Source organism: Cinclus cinclus, chromosome 1 (assembly GCF_963662255.1).
Source record: "Cinclus cinclus chromosome 1, bCinCin1.1, whole genome shotgun sequence".
NCBI classification, from domain to species: Eukaryota; Metazoa; Chordata; class Aves; order Passeriformes; family Cinclidae; genus Cinclus; species Cinclus cinclus.
Window position 1 is genome coordinate 40,267,504 of NC_085046.1, and position 17,823 is coordinate 40,285,326.

Consider the following 17,823-nt stretch of genomic DNA (forward strand, 5'->3'; position numbering starts at 1 on the left):
TCAAAGAACAGAATGGACAACCTAGCCTAGAAATAGATAATCTGCAAGATCCTCCTGAGAAGAACATTTCTCTGACTGGGCTGTGTCATTTAGAAGAGGCAGGAATTGCTTGCCTGTACAGGCTGGGGTGCATTTGTGCAGTGTTTGTTCCTTTTCGCATGATTGGAGCAGAGGGATCAGAAAAGCTCACTGAGAACTCCTGTTAGGGCTTGTGTGTAATATTTTAAATATAAACCTTTAAGGAAAGCTGAAGATGATTGAATTTCAGTTTGATAGCTGTAGATGGGCTTTCTCAGCTGTGGTTCTTATTTTTTTCCCAGCACACTGTATATTGCATTGCATCCATGCCTTGTCACCAGTATTTAAGAGAAATACATCTTTTACCTTTGCCTCCTGATCTCATGATGAAGGGAAGGGTTGAAGATGTTCTTTTAAAGCACACGGGGGAGTGTGTTACAGCCTTTCTTTCCATTCCCAAATGGAAGTATCTGAAGCATTCCCAAGTATCTGTAAAGAATCAGTGATGTCCTAAAGAGGAAAGCTAAATGCCTTAATACAGATTTGGGAGAGTATACAGGAGACTATCTCTCCTGCTGATCTTATTAGCTATTACAGTTTTGCTGTCATTGACAATAATGTTCCATTCATCTGGAATTCCATTTGAGAGGATGTAATGTGGTAGACTTTTTGTCAGTTTTGATGTTCCAGAATGATTTACAATGTGAAATGAATGTATTATTTAAAGTACACCTACACCTCTTACTATGCATTGTGACATAGTCAAGAGATCTTGTTCTCTCTTGGAACACCTATCTCCAAGCTCTATTCATTTTATTTGCCATTTGGAGCATCTATCTTGTACTATTTTCAAGCTGTTACTATGCAGCCACTGAAAAAGGGATGAAAAATTGTCTCTAAACTCTGTATTTCATTCAGGTATAAATTGGAAAAAATCCATGACAACAGGAAACACATATGAATTGCATATTGAAATATCCTAGAGGATATTCCAAACTATCCTTCTGTAAACTGAGCACTGCATCTCCTGGTACATTTTTTTGTTTGCTCTCCTTTATGGCAAGTAGCTCATTGGTCTACAGCATTTCCTTTCTCTCTCTCTTGAAATGGTTTTTAAGTGTCCACAGCTGCAAAACCTTCCTTAAGACCAGTCATGACTGGGAAATTTCTCTTTTCTATTTTCCCCTTTGCCCAGCCTTATCTTTCTTTATCTTGAATTTGCCTTTTGGGCCAGACTTACCTAAGTTTCTGAGCTAGATGCAGTTTCTCAACCCCTCACTTCCTAGGTCTGCTCCCCCCCAGGGAAGCACAACCTCGTAGTGCTTATGAGTGACACAGTAATACATTGCCTGGATGAGAGCTGACAGTGCTCTGAGAAATATGACAGTACCTCTGCCCTTGATCAGGCTTCCCATTTGAAAGTTTTCATTTTGGTAATTACATCCTTCCCAGATAGTAGCCCTAGTCATTGATCATACTAATATCATTATAACTGATTCCTGTAAGTCACCTTTTAAAGACACTTTCAGTGGTTTCTTTTCCCCCTATATCTTCTTCCTCTGCAGTCACAGGATAAGACTTTTTCTGTCTACCCTTCATCTGATTGATTGGAAATGCCAAATACTTCCTTTCCGTATGGCCTGGTAATATACACATCACATTTCTTCCCTTGGGATCTTAATCAGAACAAGTAATGGCCTTTAGCTTTTCTCATTAGCAAAATGGAAAAGCACCATACCCAATCCATTAGAAATACAGCTTTGTAATATGAATTTATAGGAAAATGGCTGCATGCCAATAGACATGTAGTGAGTTTACCTTAAAGGATTTTCAGGGGGGGGGGAAAAGGAAAGAAAAAGTCATCCTTTCTGTCTGGCTTGCAAACATTTTGAGCCATTACTTATCATGCCTGTCTGTCAGGCATTTTGCTGTTGCTCCTTAAGTGCTGTTTGGACATCTCAGTCATATAAAGGGCATTCATAAGGAAGAAATAAGAGTGTTTGAACATGTACTTATATTTTCTCCATTGTTGATACCCTTCCTGGATTATTCTCCTCATAATCTCTATTAGAATTAGAGCAAGGGGACAAAATTGGGAAGATTTTATTATTTTGCTTTGCTTCTAATTTTTCACAGAATGTTCTAACTGAGAAAATGTTTCAAGAGCAACCATTTCAGCATACTCATCTATCAAGCTGAGACTGCTGCTACACATTTTTTAGCCCTGTCTGAAACTATTTACAATCAGTACAGTGAGAGTGAGGACATGACTGATTAACAGATTTTTTTCTCCAATGATGGGAATTGCTTTTTATTTGGCCCAGCCTTTATTAGCACTACAAATTATTAAAATGCATGCACCAGCACTGAAAACTTTCAGTGGTTGTATTTTTCAGAACTGTAAGAAGGTGTTAAAGCATAAATCCATAACAAATGATAATTGTATATAATTTAAATGCATATGAAGTGATTCTGTCTCCTTTGGAAAACTAACACTGAAAGAACCCAAAAAACAGCATGGAATGCTGCTATTCTGCCAGCACTAAGAAACATCTGTTTTACTGGCCCCTTCAAGCATTGCTCATGTTATTCCTGGTAAAATAAGTCCTAAGCATACCTATAAAACTCTATTTAATAGTGTCTTATGAAAAATGAGCTCTTGCACTTTTTTATTTTTCAAACAAACCTCATGTTTCCTATGTGTTAAGTTGCTCACCTGCACAAAGTGAGAGCTAAAGCTGAAGTATCAGGCTTGCAGTCTTGACTACTTCACTTATGGCTCACCAGCTGTGTTGATCACACTTCCCCAACAAAATAGTGTCTAGTAGGTTAAGAAAACACTGTAGTGAAATAGTATGAAAGACCTGCAGGAGTCAAAAATGGGAGGCATTCTAAAGGGACCTCTTTGTAAGAGGTGAATTACTGATTAGATGATGACAGGAGGGCTTAAGGCAAGGAGGGATGGCTATTTTTGGGGTATTTGGGTTTTTTTTTCCTTCCTGCATTTTCTGCTTTATTCTTCTGCTGGTTTTCATTGTTTTGGTACTGTTTGTTTGTTTGTTTGTTTGGTATCTTTCCTTCTTCCTTACCTCTTCCTCTGATCTTTTGGATGAAACAATGTAAAATTAGGAGAGATTCTGTGTAATTTTTATCCCACAAGCTTAGGAGTTCAGTATTGTTAGCAGATTGTTATAAGGTAAGTAAGCTGATGTCATAGCAGTATAGTTCAGTCCACTCTGCTAAAAGCCAAGGTTTCTCTTTTCCTTTTGTAGTCTTACTGCTGATATGACATGATGTGCTGAGAGATCCTCCCACAGCTGCTTATTAACATACCTAGGGGCAGACTATAATATTCTTATACAGTGACACTGTAGGGCATTTACTTTAATTTTAAGGTGATCCTTCTTCCAGAAGAATTTCAGGAGTTTCTGGAAAATGGGAAAAGGACCTCTTCCCCAAAAATTCTTACTATTACCATCTTCCACAGCCCTGGCATGTAAGCAAAGCTAATGACCATGTAAATACATTTAAAGATTTTGACACAACAATTTTTATGCCAATGAGAAGCAATATGTTGTACTGCATCACTTTAAAACACTTTAAATCTACTGAAGTTGGCACCAGCCTTTAAAGCTTAGTATTCTCTAGTATATTCTCACCCTATCCAAATATGAACATGGCTGATACTTTTGCTGAAGTTGCAGATGGAAGAAGAGTTGGCCAAGCAAAATTCATGGTTTCCAGTTTGAAATTAATCAACCTTATGAAATTTGGTTTCATTCTGATTCATCTTCTAAAAATTCAGAACAAACCAGAAAGACTCTCCCTTGAGCCAGAAATTCCGAACAAAATTTAATTTTCAGAAACAATGCCTCATGTTGTTCCCAATACAAAATCTAGTCTGCAAGATCTTGGCAGCTGCCAACTGGCTTAAATGTCCATCTTGGTTTCTGTCAGTTTTCAGGCAGCAGCTGCAAAACACTCCCAGGATTTCATGTTCCAGAGCAGCCTCACCCTGCCCAATGCTTTGGGCAGGCTTCCAGACCTCCTATTGGGTCAGCTTACAGGTCTGCTTACTGAGAGCCAGATTAGTCTGGCAGCCAAGTCAGAAAAACCCAGGAATGTCACTTTGGTGAGGCAACTTGGTGGGATTGCCCTGGAAAAAAAGCAGGGCACTGGCTTGAAGACTGAAGAGGGGCTGCCAGTTTCCACATGTGTAGGAAGAGGTAAGGACACCCCAGAGCTTCACATGGGTGCCAAGCAGGGCTCTTGGGGCTTGCAAACTCCCTACTCAACCACACCATCTCTGTGTTGAGCTGCCTGGCAGACCTGAGTGCATGATTTGTGGGACGTTTATCCACACATGCCCAACAGCAGGCTGATTTTCCTTGTATCTTTAGGGATAGGGGCCCAGCGTTTCCCAGAGGGAATGTGTTTCGCCCTGCCTAAGCCTGCACTGCCATGTTCACCATCAATTCAGGAAAGCCTGCTTGCAAGGCATCCCTAATGCTACTGTTTTCTTCCAGGGTAAGCCCCAGAAGGTGATGTCTCCAAAGTGTTTGAGGCTCATGGAACTAACAAATTCTCCATCTCTAGATGCAGGGTACTGGTGAACAGCAGTGTTTTTTATGAAATATTGAAATGGTCCCTGTGCTGCCCTGCCCTCCCCTCCCTTCCCACAGTGATCTCTTTCATTATACTTAGCCAAATATTTTGGATTCTAAGGATTTTTAAAGGTAAAGAACTAAAGAATATAATGTTTTAATTGTTCTTAACAATGTTCAAGCTGTACACTGGTGGTGTAATTCTATTGTCTTATATCCTTTCCTCTGTCTGGCATGACTACCATTTCATGCAGGAGGTATTGAAATTCTTCCTGTTTCTAGGAAAATTGGAAATACTAATATTCATGTGCTCTTTTGTCTGTTTTTACTGTTCTTTTTGGTTTGGTTTAGCTTCCAACTAATTGTCCTGGCTTTCATCTGCTTCATTCTTGGACAGCTGTCCACTTTTATCCTTGGTCTGAAAAAGCAATGGAAAGTGCATGTGATGATTGATGAGCACTTGTTATTTAACAAGTCTAAGCACTTCTCCTTTTGTTTTAACAACTTCATCCATACTATAGAGATGTTTTCATACAGCAGTCTGTTTCTCTTTAGACTCTTCAAATTCATGGAGATTTAATAGCATCTAGAAGACAGTTTACCTCTAGAAAACAATTATTTGTTCATATAAATGGATGCGTTATTAATAATAACTCAGTGTGCTCATATGTTGAGAGATTCACTGACACTTTTTTATTATGTTGAAAATATGAAAATGTACAGATCAGTTTTCCTTCATCTTACTAGCAGCCGTTCATCAGGGATTAATAGGCAGAATTGCAGTTAAATGGAAATATCTAAGAATTTCCAACTAAAGGGGTGCATAGGGAATTTTTAAGTATCAAAAGCCATAGTTATAATTCTGCTGCATTACCCCTTCACTCTTCAGTGTACAGGATCTGAAAGAAGAATATAAATGTGACAGAATCTCAGTGATTACCAATCCTGGTTGACCAAGACTGATGCATTATACTCTTATGATATAGTCACTATACCCTGATTTTATATAGGGTGCTGCACGCAGGACTGTAATAAATCAGGCACTAACCCACACTCAGAAACTTGCCCCAGAGAGCTCATAATGTGCATTCATAGAACAGATACATAGATGGTATTAGAAAAAAAATAACAATGCCTCTCTTGTAGAGAAACATACAAGAACTGAAGAATTAAGAAAATACAACAAATTGCCAGTCTTGTTCTTTGTTCTAGGCACAGCAGTCTTCCTCTCTTGCAAATGTATCAATCAGCCACATGGCATTATTCAAATTATGCAAAAAAAGCAGTTTTCACTTCTTGGGGCTGTTCATATATGCAGTCATACATGAGGGATCAGTCTAAATTTCTGTACAGACTACATGGGTCCCCACCTACAACGTCACAAGGAAGAGTAAAAATATCATGAGCCTCAGTACATACATGGACTGTGAGGATCTTTGGCACCCTCAGGTCAAGTTCCTAAAGGAAGTTGCCAATTAATGAAAGATGCAATCAGAATGGGAATTTATTTTCCCATCCTGATGAGTTTTCCTCCATTTTCACCCTTTTCACACATTGATGGGATACCTGGAAATGGTTTTGAGTTCATTTGTAGTGCCAGGCTTTAGACTAAAAAGTGGTTAAAGTAAATGAGAGAGTTTTTTATTTATCTGTTTATACTGCTTGCATCTACTACAGTTTTCACAAAGTGTATGCTAGTGAGAGCATGGTGCACAGCTGTATGTGGGGATCTGACTGTTCTTAAATGTTTACTCTAAAGAACCTTTATCTGACTAGTCCTGATCACTCTGCTTTAGTAGCGCGACTGAATTTCAGAAAGAAGAAAAGACCTATTCGCTATGGGGGGGGTTTAGCTCATCCCCACTTTTTCTCCTATACCTTTGTATTACTCTGATTTCCAAAGATAGGGATTTGTGAAGGATGTTTAGAACTCCTGAAGAGAAAAAGAGATTAGTTTGCAAATATAGTTCTTGAAGTTATTATTCTCTCTACCTTCATTTAACTTGCTCAGAGAATTAGGTAACATCTCATTAGGAAGGTTGAAAGGGAATTGATAGCCAGCTTTCCTAAATACATTTGTATTACTGAGCAGCAGAGAAGGAATGTTAAATCCAGTAAAGATTTCTATTCTCTGCCTGAACAATGAGTGCAGTGGCCCAGTGATGGGATTCTGTTGAATACTATGGTAATTGTGTGGTAAAATGGAATTATAATATTATATTTTAGGCCTGGCTGATAATTATTAGCAAAATTATTGTAATATATGGAAAAAACTTCATATCATTTATTCTCACATTCTTTAATTGGGAGAAAGTGAAATTAATAACAGCCATTGAATAAGTACAGGATTGAGCTGAAAAATGAGAATGCTTCTGGGTAGCAAAAGATATTTTAAGTTTAAAGTGAAAACTGTGGCAGCTGGATATTGTATTTCATTGAACTGCCACTGCCACTGATGAACTAGATGGTCCTTTTCTCTTCCTGAGTTCCTATGTCTCCATGCCAGACTATGGGATAAGAGGACACAGCAAGACAATGTTCTTTTCTATTGGAGAGCAGGGCATTTTCAAATGAGAAGGTGGAACCAGAGAGAAAAAAGCTGTGGTTTTATTCTATATTTCATTAAAGTTATAACCGCTTGACAATGGACAAAGAGAGATGCAGTTTTTGTTCTGTGCAGGGAAAGAGATTTAAAAGTGGAAGGGCAGGTTTCCTTCATGGGGTTAAAAAAAAAAAAAGGTAAAAATAAATTCAGCCAACAGACTAATTTCCTTCAGTTTTCCATCAATGCAAATGTTTTCACATAATTCTGTGATGCAGTGTCTATACTTCTCAGATGGTTTAAAATAAATAAATAAATAAAATTTAGAAACAAACCCTGGCATTAATTCTAGGAATCCTGAAAAGCTTAGTCATTATCACTGTACTATAGCTCATGCAGTGATATGAAACCACAAATAGTCATTGAAGACCAGATTCTGGAATCTTTGCTTATTTCATATACATGGTTTAGCATTTGCTCATATTAGACATCCTATTTAATCTCCCTTTAGCAGGCTGTGGTGGTTGGTGTAAATTCTTACCAGCATATTCTGGTACAAGGCTTCTGCATTTTGGCTCTCACCTTGAGCGTAAAGGCTCTGTCTTCTCAGGAACATGAAGGCTGATGATATAAGGAAAGAGATCTTTGATTCTTGCAACAGATGTACAATGATGTAACAACAAAGCAAAATATCAGGAAACAGCATTTGCACAAAGAATGTATAAAAGTCTTCTTTAACATTTTTTCCTCACTCATTGCTGTTTGTCTTTAGTAAGTCTACTGATTCTGAATGTTGTTTGAGGTTTCCAGATTTACTGCAGCCTATCTGTTACTGTCTCATTTTGTAAATTCTCTTTTGTCTTCTTTATGCCAGGAAACTTATTCAACATTGATCAGATTATTAACTATTGTCACTCCCTAAAATGTCACAGTACTCATAGTGACCAAGAGAGTTAATGTATCTGCAGCAGCCTCTGTCTAATCACAGCTGTGTTATTTTATAGGCAACTAGGCCTATAAATAAACCTGAACTTTAGGGTGTTTTCTTATACATTCTGTTAATGATGGCCTTCAAAATTTAAACAGAGTGTGCAGCCAAATTCTTCTGGTGATGTAAATGAAATAGTTTGGTCTTGCAAGAGGTGCTCTCTCAGGCAGTGTCTCAGCTCAACTTCAGTAACTAACAGCTGGTGTAAGGGGTGTTTGCTATGTACCTCAGCTGTTAGGCAGATGTCTGGCTCTTCATTAACCTGGGCCTGAGAAAAGCAGGCTAAGAGCTTATTAGGGCAGATAAATAAATGGACATTACATGTGCCACTGTCTCAATGCAAAAGCTCCTGCCAGTTCCCTGCAGGCGACTCAGCTCCATCTTTGATGTGTGAACCATATTATCCTACTGCAGCATGCTCCCTCACTCTGCTGGGTACAGGCAGCTGCCTTCCTCCCATTTTTTGTTTCCCAATGCCTGTCATATTTATGGGTTTGGTATTTGCTGAAGGCTTAACACAATCCTTGCTGGAGCCAGGCTAGGACATGGTGCTGTTTGCAGATCTCAAAGAAGTGATGTTGCTCTCTGAATTAAACATGATTCCTCTTGAGGCATCTCATTTTCATCCCTCAACCCACCTCCTCATTTGGTACCTCATTACATTTGACTCTTTCCTGTCACAGAGGGCAGTATCTGAAAGGAGAACAGAGGTGTAAGTGTACATTAACACTCTCATTTTCTAGCTGTATATTTTTCCACACATTTAAGTAGTTTCAAAATGGTAAGAAACAAAAACCCCATTGGAAAAGGCATGAGTAGAATTGTTAATGTAGACTAAATTGGTACCTGATAAGTGCAGTCTGAATTAAGCAGTTTGGCATCATAAAGCATGAATTATATTATAATACTGCATGTCTTCAGTGCTGAGAGCATTCATTGTCTGTACTGTATGAAGAAAACAATAGTTTACAAGCAAATTAAGTCTGTTGCCACCAGCAATGTAGTAGTTTTCTGTAGAAATTACTGGCTTTTAAAGACTGCTGAGAAAAGTTCCCTTATAACCTCTAGATCCATCATCTCTGCCCATAGAGTCACTATTCATTTTGCTGTCAGAAATGAGCACCTTCTACTTTCAGACCCACAAAGCCTGTATAGCTGTGGAAGAATGAACAGTGGTTTCCTCTGCCTTGCACATACCTTGTTGAATGACTGATCAAGTCACAGCTCAAGAATCTTTAATCCTGATGGAAACACATGACAAAAAAGGATGCATTTGAGGTTTTCAGACTCTCTTATTTCAGTGCTCATAATATTAATATTCCGTGGATTTAGCTGGGTGCCTCCGAGCTGAGTAGGAGTCATGCTGTCTGTTTCACACGTAGTGTGAATAAAGAACTGTAGTGAGTGTGGTTCATGGAGAAAACAAATGTCAGTGATGGCCTTCTGACATAGATGTCTTCTTTGTTTGCCATCTGCCTACTTCCAAGTTACATGAGGTTCTTGAGGTAGATGGGAAGCCATGTGCAGAGTATGTACATTTGCAGGAACCATAATCCAAGTTGAGCTGCATTGCTCAGAGTCCCTCAGCTCAAGGATGTCCTTAGACTAGAATTTTCATCCTGGGTGGTCATAAACTGAGTGGATATAAAATATTTAACTTTTTTTTTTAAATCTCAGAATAATTTCTGAAGTTCTTTTCCACCTCCTAGCATGGACTCTACTCACTTTAACAGATCCAGAGCACAGTTTTTTAATAGAATATCTAGGTAAAGTGTCTGGGGGACCCAGAGAGAGACAGAGATTCCAGAGTGGGCTCATTGTGTGCTGGATGTGGAAGTTACTGAACAGCAATGTTCAGGAAGCTTTTTGTTGAACAACTAACCATGAATATTCATGACAAGGAATTCAACTCTTGCATTATCCAAAGCCACTGATGTAAGTATCAACACTGACATTGTGCCTTAGCACTGTGTAATCTTTATTTATCCCGTGAGATCACAGAATTAGGATTATTTAATTCAAAAAGGAAAGAAATACATGTAAACTTGCTTGAGCTAGTGTCAGTTATAATAAAAATTAATCTGTCTCCTTTTTCATTACACTGCTAGTAAAAAAAGATAAGGCAGCTTCTCAGCACTAGGCTTTCCTGGCAGAAACTGATCCAGCAGGGCAGATACTCCTGAATTCATGTGGTCTCAGCTGGGACTCCCTGTGCTGCATGAGAGGGGACTTCAGATGCTAGACACCAATTATGTGTCTCTGAGAACTAAGTTGTAGTTGTCCTTTATAGGTTGATAAAGATTTTTACAGAAACCTCAGTGAACCTTTTAGTGAGACCTGGGAGACAGAGAATTAGTTTCAAACCCTGTAACGTGTTTAATTGTCAACCCAATAACTCTTGCCTGAAACGGTGAGGGTATCCTTACATTTGTAAAGAGGAAGACATTAAATATGTTTGGACATTCCGCTGAAGGGCACAATACCTGCGTACCTGTGATACAGACCACTGCTGCTGTGTGATCCAGGACTATTTATTAAGCACCAGTATTCTGTAGCACTGAGCCTTGGCTAAATTTTCCTAGGACCAGATTCTTTGCCGCAAACACTGTGACTTCATTTGTGCCATTGGTGGAACTAATTTGGCTAACAACGTTTTTCTTTTTAATTGTAGAACTCTAGAGGATTTATCAAAAAAATTGAACCACCATTAGTGCAGACATTCAGACATACATAATGTTATATACAGGGGAGAAGTCACCCTTCTACAGCTCTCCAGGGAGTAACTGGATAGCTTTGGTCTCCAGTGCTTTAAATCATTTCTGTTTGGCTGAATTCAGTTAAAACTTCTGGAAAAAAAAAAATTAACCAGGGGGTGTGAGTACCTAAAATGACCAGGGCAGGCAGGCTTTGGCCAGGGCTGCCTGTCACACTCAAGCCAACAGTACAGTTTTCCCTAGAGGCCGTCTGGCAGTGAAAGAAGCAACATGAAAGAGGCTGGAAAGTAAGATCAGGATCTGCCTCAAGAGATAAAAAAATAATAGAGTAAGAAACTGCACAACTACTGAGAGCAGTGTTTTTAGAGTCAGTGAAGACATCAGTTAATTCCCAGACAGTTTCCATTGCTGAGCTACAGAACACCATGCCAAAGGATTTTGCAAAAATTGAGTGATCTGAATTAAAAGGCAGTTGAATAATCTAATATTTGTATATTAAGCCACATGGGTTTGTGTGTAAGGTAGGGAATGGCAGACAACTGCATCTTATAAGAGTCTGAATGTTGATCTTCTGCCAGGTTCAAGAAAAAAACAGAGAAAGTTCAAGTTTAATTATACCACTTTATTATTTAAATTAATACTTTCATATAAACTCTATATATATTTTCACAAGTGAAGCTAGGCTACATGGATGTTTAGAACACTTGAAGGTCTTTGCAGAACTCTTAAGAATGCATGCTTCCCGTTAATGTTAAGTATTGACAAACTTAGAACAATGCTTCACAACAGATGTCTTCCCAACATGGGAAGGCACCATCACAAGGCAGAATGAACAGAGCAGAAGGAGCTCTGCAACACCCCACTGTAGCATTCTCATTAGCTCTTAATCTGTGAGGCAGGAGAACAGCCCAACTGTACTGAGTACAACAGGGAGAGTTGGCCTAATGCTTTTGGTGGGTTAGCCTTCATAAAAAAACACTATTGAATTCAATTCTCTTCCTGAAGAACAAGAAAAAGAGCTGCAGAAAAACATGGCCAGATATAGGCACACAGATGCTGAGGGCACTCCTGTCTCTTTGCTCAAGTTAAGGAAAACACTGTGAATTTGGGGAAATATACTGTGATGAGTCTCAACACCATATGCTGCTCATATTGCGAGTATGCATTCGATGTCACATATGATGCTCACTTATTTTTTTTTAAATAGAAAACAATTTCACTTAAATACTTTTTTATTTTCTTCTACTTGAAAGAATACTTCAGAATTTAGCTGTGAGATTCTTACATATGCTGTTGTCATTCCCTTAGGCATTACACCAGCATTGCTGCAGTCTGCACCCCACTTTGGAATTTCATAATGTATGTTTGTGACAGGCATATCAAACAATCCAGTTAGTTTAGAATTGAGGTGGGAGAGTACTTGAAATGTTAATTTTACTATAAACAGTGGAATAAAATCTTGCAAGCACTTCCTAGCTCTGCCAGGAAGCAAAGCTATATTTAACGCATTTTAAAATTCATCAAATACAATGTGGGCTGATTCAGGTCTTTGGTGTGTCTTTGAAGGTAACATGTAGTGGAAGTGTCATACAGTCACTTGGGGGATTAGGCACATTCTGAGATTCTTGTCAATGAAGACATGTAGTTAGGACTGGATTGTAGAAAGAAAAGTACATATAGATCTAAAGACTTAATATCAATACTTTATTTGAAAATTTGAACTATGACTGTTGCATTCAGTTCAAGAGAATTTTGAGAAGTGTCATATATAAAGAAATCAGTGCCATAACAATGACAAAATTCACATGCACACATGAATTTTAAAAAAGATACCTGTGTACAAAAGGAGAAACTCCAGATGGATATTACTCTTGCTTTATATTTCCTGTCTCAGACTGCACCTATCTGCTGCTGTGTATCCATGTAAACTCAACTGCCGCTGTTGATGAGGTTAAATATAGATTGGAATAAACCTCTCAAATTTCATGCTTCATATTTTAGGTGTCATTATATAAGGTCAATAAGACTCCAAAAGATTGTTTAGACTGCTTTGTATCTGTAACCACTTATATGTTGCTATCATATCTCCACTGAGTTTTTTATAAGCATGAATGGGAGTCTCTCAATTTTAGAGAGCAATGTGCTTCTATCAGTGAGATGTCCACTATTGCCTATATTCAGATATGACCTGAGTTTGAAGTTCAAGATTACGATATTTTATAGCTGGGTAAGTTGTACCATTACCTAAAGTTCTTACTTAAAATAAATAATATGCTATGCTGTAACTAAAAGCTCTCAATGGGAAATTGAAATAGTATCATTCTTCTAACATGGTTTTATGCATCTTAATTGTGGTCTTCTACTATTCATTTGCTTTTGATTTGTTCTAGTACATGACTGCTGCTGCACCTATGCAAGGGACCTACATTCCCCAGTACACTCCTGTGCCTCCAACAGCTGTCCCTATTGAAGTAAGTTTATCTCCATCCATGAAAGTAGAGTGAAGGGGGAGTAGAACTCTTATTTATTATGCCTTCTAGCACCTGTTGTTTGAAAGGGGCCTAAAGGTTCTTTATGGAGTGGTGGCTGGAAGCTTCCAGCTTTTTAAATGAGGACTGCACATTTCTTTCTCTTTTTGTTTTCTTTCTTTCATTCCTTTTCCATCTTTTTTCTAACCCCTCTTTTTAATTTTTTTAAATTATTTGCAAGGGCTCTTGTTTTGCATTTGTTTTGTTGTACAGCAGGACATGGAATAAAAACATCAGTGATTATGACTATTTTTTCCCCATGTACTTGGGAGGGAGATGGGAAGAGACAGGAAAACAAACCCAGCAGGCTGACCACGAAACCAAAAGAGATTTCAAGAAGAGAAGATTTCAAGAGGGTTTGATGCGTTCCTTAGCAAGCATAGGTAATTGCTGAAACATTTAGCCACCAGAAAAAGTGATTGAGCAATGGAAACCTTCCTCTTGTATATACAGACGTGGAGGATGCTGCACTGACTGAGTGCTTTTCATCCTTGAGGAAGGATTCGCTCCCTCCCTCCTTGGGGCTGAGTCATGCTGATGACAGTCTAATGAGTAAGTATTTACTCAACCCTGTAGACCACAGGCTGCTGGGAGAGCGTCAGCTTGGCCTCCACTTCTGTGAAGCTTCATAAGGGCAGCTGAGCACAGCGAGAGGAGGGAGCCTTGGCATCCTCTTCCCTGTGTGCTTCTCTTTGGCACTACCCTCTTTTATTAACAACTTCTGCCCTGCTCTGGGGTAAGGCAAGGAGTGCCAGGGTCTCTGTACTTCTGTCTTCATCTGTGTGGACTTTGGATTTTGTGCTATTACTACTCTGTGCTTTGAGGATGTGAGTTAGTGGTACTGCTGGCATGGCTTCACCAGCAGTCAAATGGCTTTATCCTTTTTTCTCCTAGTTCTTTGCAATTATTCCTAGATAAGGTCCCACAGGAAAGGCTACTACCATTCTGTCATACTGAGCTGGTTGTGTTTCACTCTTTTTTCAGCCTCGGTATAATTTTTCCCTAAACCTCATTTGTTCGCATATGCACTGTGAATGCCTCTTTCAAATTGCCATTTTGAAGTTTAAATCAGGCAGATACAAATCTGAACTAAAAGGAGATGGTGGAGATAGAGAGTGGCTCATACCACAGGATTGGCTGCACACCATGCTGACCTGTCCAAATGAGAATTAATGTTAATTTAAATTACTTGTCAAGCCCTCCTCCCCATCACTCACTAGTATATTCTTGCCTTCTAAAGTAACTCAATGTCATAATTATATTATTATTATTATTATTATTATTATTATTATTATTATCAAAATATTATCTGAATCTATAGCCTGTTTTGATCCTATCCAGTGATGATGATTATTGTTAATGTTTATCTGTATTCATGTAGCATCATGAACCAGGACCCTACCATGCTGGATGCTCCACAAGCAGAGACCAAAAAATACAGTCTCTGCCCCAGAGAGCTTACAGTCTCAAGATGAGATGGACAAAAGGAGAAGGATAAAGACAAGGAAGTAGACAGAAAAAGATAATATTGGCAGTCTGCTAAGAAATAGATACAAAGAATTTCTCAAAAATGGAACTGATATTTTAACAGATGCTTTAAAATAAACTACCTGTTGTTTACACACGACTCAAATAAAAACAAAGCAAGTGCTTTGTGCTCCCTCTTCTGGCTCTGTTGTGTGCAATAGAGTAATAAAGCGTGCTCCCTGAAGACACTTGCTACTTATGTGACCAACACACCAAGCATGAGAATAGAGGAAAGAAAATGTATCTTGCTTTGAAAGGATACAAAAAACTTAAACCAAGTATTATTCAGACTGTCTAAATAGGATAAGATATTGTGCATAATATTATATTCATGAATATAATCATTTATGTGTTTGCTTATCTACTTTTTGCAAGCATATAAATAAAACAAAACTTCATTGGAGCTTTGCCTTAACAGATTTAAGTCTTTAGAGTTAAGCAAATTTATTTTTGAAGGGCACATGCATAGAAACAGTGTGTAGAAGAGGGCAGCATTCTTCCAAGGTGACTAAAATTCTGTTGGATGTGTAGTAAAGTGGAGAGCAGTGGGCCTAGGTTCTAGTTTTATTGCATTCTCAATAAAACAAATTAAGTGTGAACTGACTGTGAAGTTGGGATAGGTAAGCAAAACCAGAAGAGGCATATATACGTTGTGAAAAAAAAACAAGAAATAAAACCCAGAATCCACCAAAATCAGAAGATTTGCCTCTAGCTTTGAAAGGGCAAGGAACTGCCCTCAAAGGGGGAGGTATTATTCACTGCAACCTGTGAGAGCAAAATATTGCTGGTAGGCTGAGAAAGCTTCTTGTTGCTGAATTAGCTTTCTAAAACTGATGGAGTTTGTTGTGTTAGCATGTGGTTCTGCTACCTCAAACTCTCTCGATCTCTAGCGAAATGTGTGAGCTGGTGCTGAGCTCTTTTACGTAATTCACTGCTGTGAGCAAAATTAGTAAGTTTTTCATGTTCTCATTTGATTCCCTAGGGTGTTGTTGCTGATACTTCTCCACAGACAGTAGCATCTTCATCACAGGAAGCCAGTGGTCAACAGCAACAGATGACAGTGGAAACATCCAGTGAACATGCGCCTGCATATTCTTACCAACAGTCTAAGTAAGTAGGCATAGACTTTGTCAGAAGGGTTTGCTTCTTGATTATAGCAGGCCAAATTTGACTCCCTCTTTCAGAAATATAAATTCTGAATAGCTTCCTTAAGTTCAGATTAATTCTGGATATATAGAAGTGTAATTAGCGAAAGGTTTTGGCTGATGGCCTCAATTTGGCAAAATGTCCTTGAGCTCCTGCCCACAGTGCTATGCTCTCTAACTGTCTGCTGCTTTTCTGGACTCAGAAGGATGTCAACAACTGTGTTAACAATCATCATGCTGGGCTAAAGCAGCATCTGGCATCAGAGGTTAAAAAGGGCTTAAATTTTGCAGTGGTGAAAATATTGGCACAGTGCACATTGGCACATGTAAAGGTTTCTCTCTGAAAGTGTAATGAAGCAGTATAAATTACCCCAAGTTGGTATCTGTGATCGTGCAAAACTGCCATGTGGACACGGAGCAAGCAGGACCTGGAAATGGAAGAAGAAGGGATAAGAAATAGGTGGGTAGAAGCACTGTTCAAGCTGTCTCCATTCTTCTGCTCCCTTTGTTTACTTACCATGGAATACCTTGTAAAGTTTAAAATTTATAAACTGACAGCTGTATTCTGAACTTTCTAAAGAGTCCCTTCATCTTCAGAATAATCTCTTCAAACAGGACTTCTCTTTGCTACAATAAAAATCTTTACAAAGAGAAGGTTACATAGTGACAGTGTGCTCACTGGGACTCATAAATGTTGGACAGATTCTAGGAAGGAGCACAAATCCAGTCTTTCATTAATAAATGTATATTGAACACCAGCATCACATTTAAAATAAAATTATGCATGTTTTATCATGGGGAAGAAAGTAGAGAAATAGCCAGACAAGAAATACGAAGGATGTGTCAGTCAATACATCATGACTCTGTATTTACAGAGGCATCAGATATGGGCTGGTATAGGAAAGATTAGAATTACACCAATTTGTCAGTTGCTTTACTTCATTTTTGACCTCTGGAAGTGGAATATGCATTTGTTTGTCTATCATATGAATGTTAAATGGTTTCAGATTTATGTGGTTTTGACCACCATAAAATGGAAGACTGGTTTTTTGTCATGCGTTTATCTGTTTGCATGTACATATTGCAAAAACAATCAATCACAAACTGCCCAATTGGAGACATAGACTATGTATGCTTATCCTTTCTAGCTGCCAGTCTCTCTAGCACCTATAAGCAAACTACTGCAAAACACTTACAGACTATAAAAGGCCAAGGGAAAATATGTGTCTGTACCATCCTGTTGGCTTGTTTTAATGAGTGTGTTCTGTAGCATTTGGGTCTGATGATTTCTATGTCTCAGTTCCCTTTCTCTTACATCTTAAAGAAAAGGGACTTAGGTCTAGAAGCCCTCATAAGATAGCTGTGAGCTGCAGATTTTGTCATTTTTCCAGCACAGGAGAAAACTACATTGCAATTCTTTATTGAAATGGGTGTTGTGTTTCTTGCTCATGTGGTGAATTCCCTGAAAATGAGATCCCTCATCTTTCCTTGTCAGCTACAGCCTTTTTGCAGTGATGGATATACTTGTAATGGCACTGGCATTTATATTCAGAGGACTTTCTTTCTTTTTTAATCAGACAGGCAGTTCCACAACAGATTTTTTTATTATGCTTATTTCAGTATTTTTTTAATCTGAAATGGGCCCTCTATTTATATCTGCCAGTTGCAGGCAGAAATGCAGTGTGGGAAGCTGTAGAAACAAACCAAAATATACACAATCTCTGTCTTTAAAAAATAACTTCTGGCAAAATATTCCA

The 17,823-nt window shown here is 38.5% G+C and overlaps 1 protein-coding gene across 4 annotated transcripts in view; it reads left to right on the plus strand.

Annotated features, from left to right (window-relative positions):
- The window catches only part of RBMS3 (RNA binding motif single stranded interacting protein 3), a 432,183-nt gene extending 416,148 nt beyond the window's left edge, over positions 1–16,035 (plus strand). For 2 of the 4 annotated variants that reach the window (XM_062496477.1, XM_062496485.1), the window contains exons 13-15: positions 746–771; positions 13,257–13,337; positions 15,904–16,035. In XM_062496477.1, the coding sequence (XP_062352461.1) occupies positions 746–771; positions 13,257–13,337; positions 15,904–16,035 (239 nt within the window). The remainder of the gene's footprint in view (positions 1–745; positions 772–13,256; positions 13,338–15,903) is intronic. The other 2 variants (XM_062496503.1, XM_062496494.1) reach the window with 2 other exon arrangements.
- Positions 16,036–17,823: the final 1,788 nt, after the last annotated feature.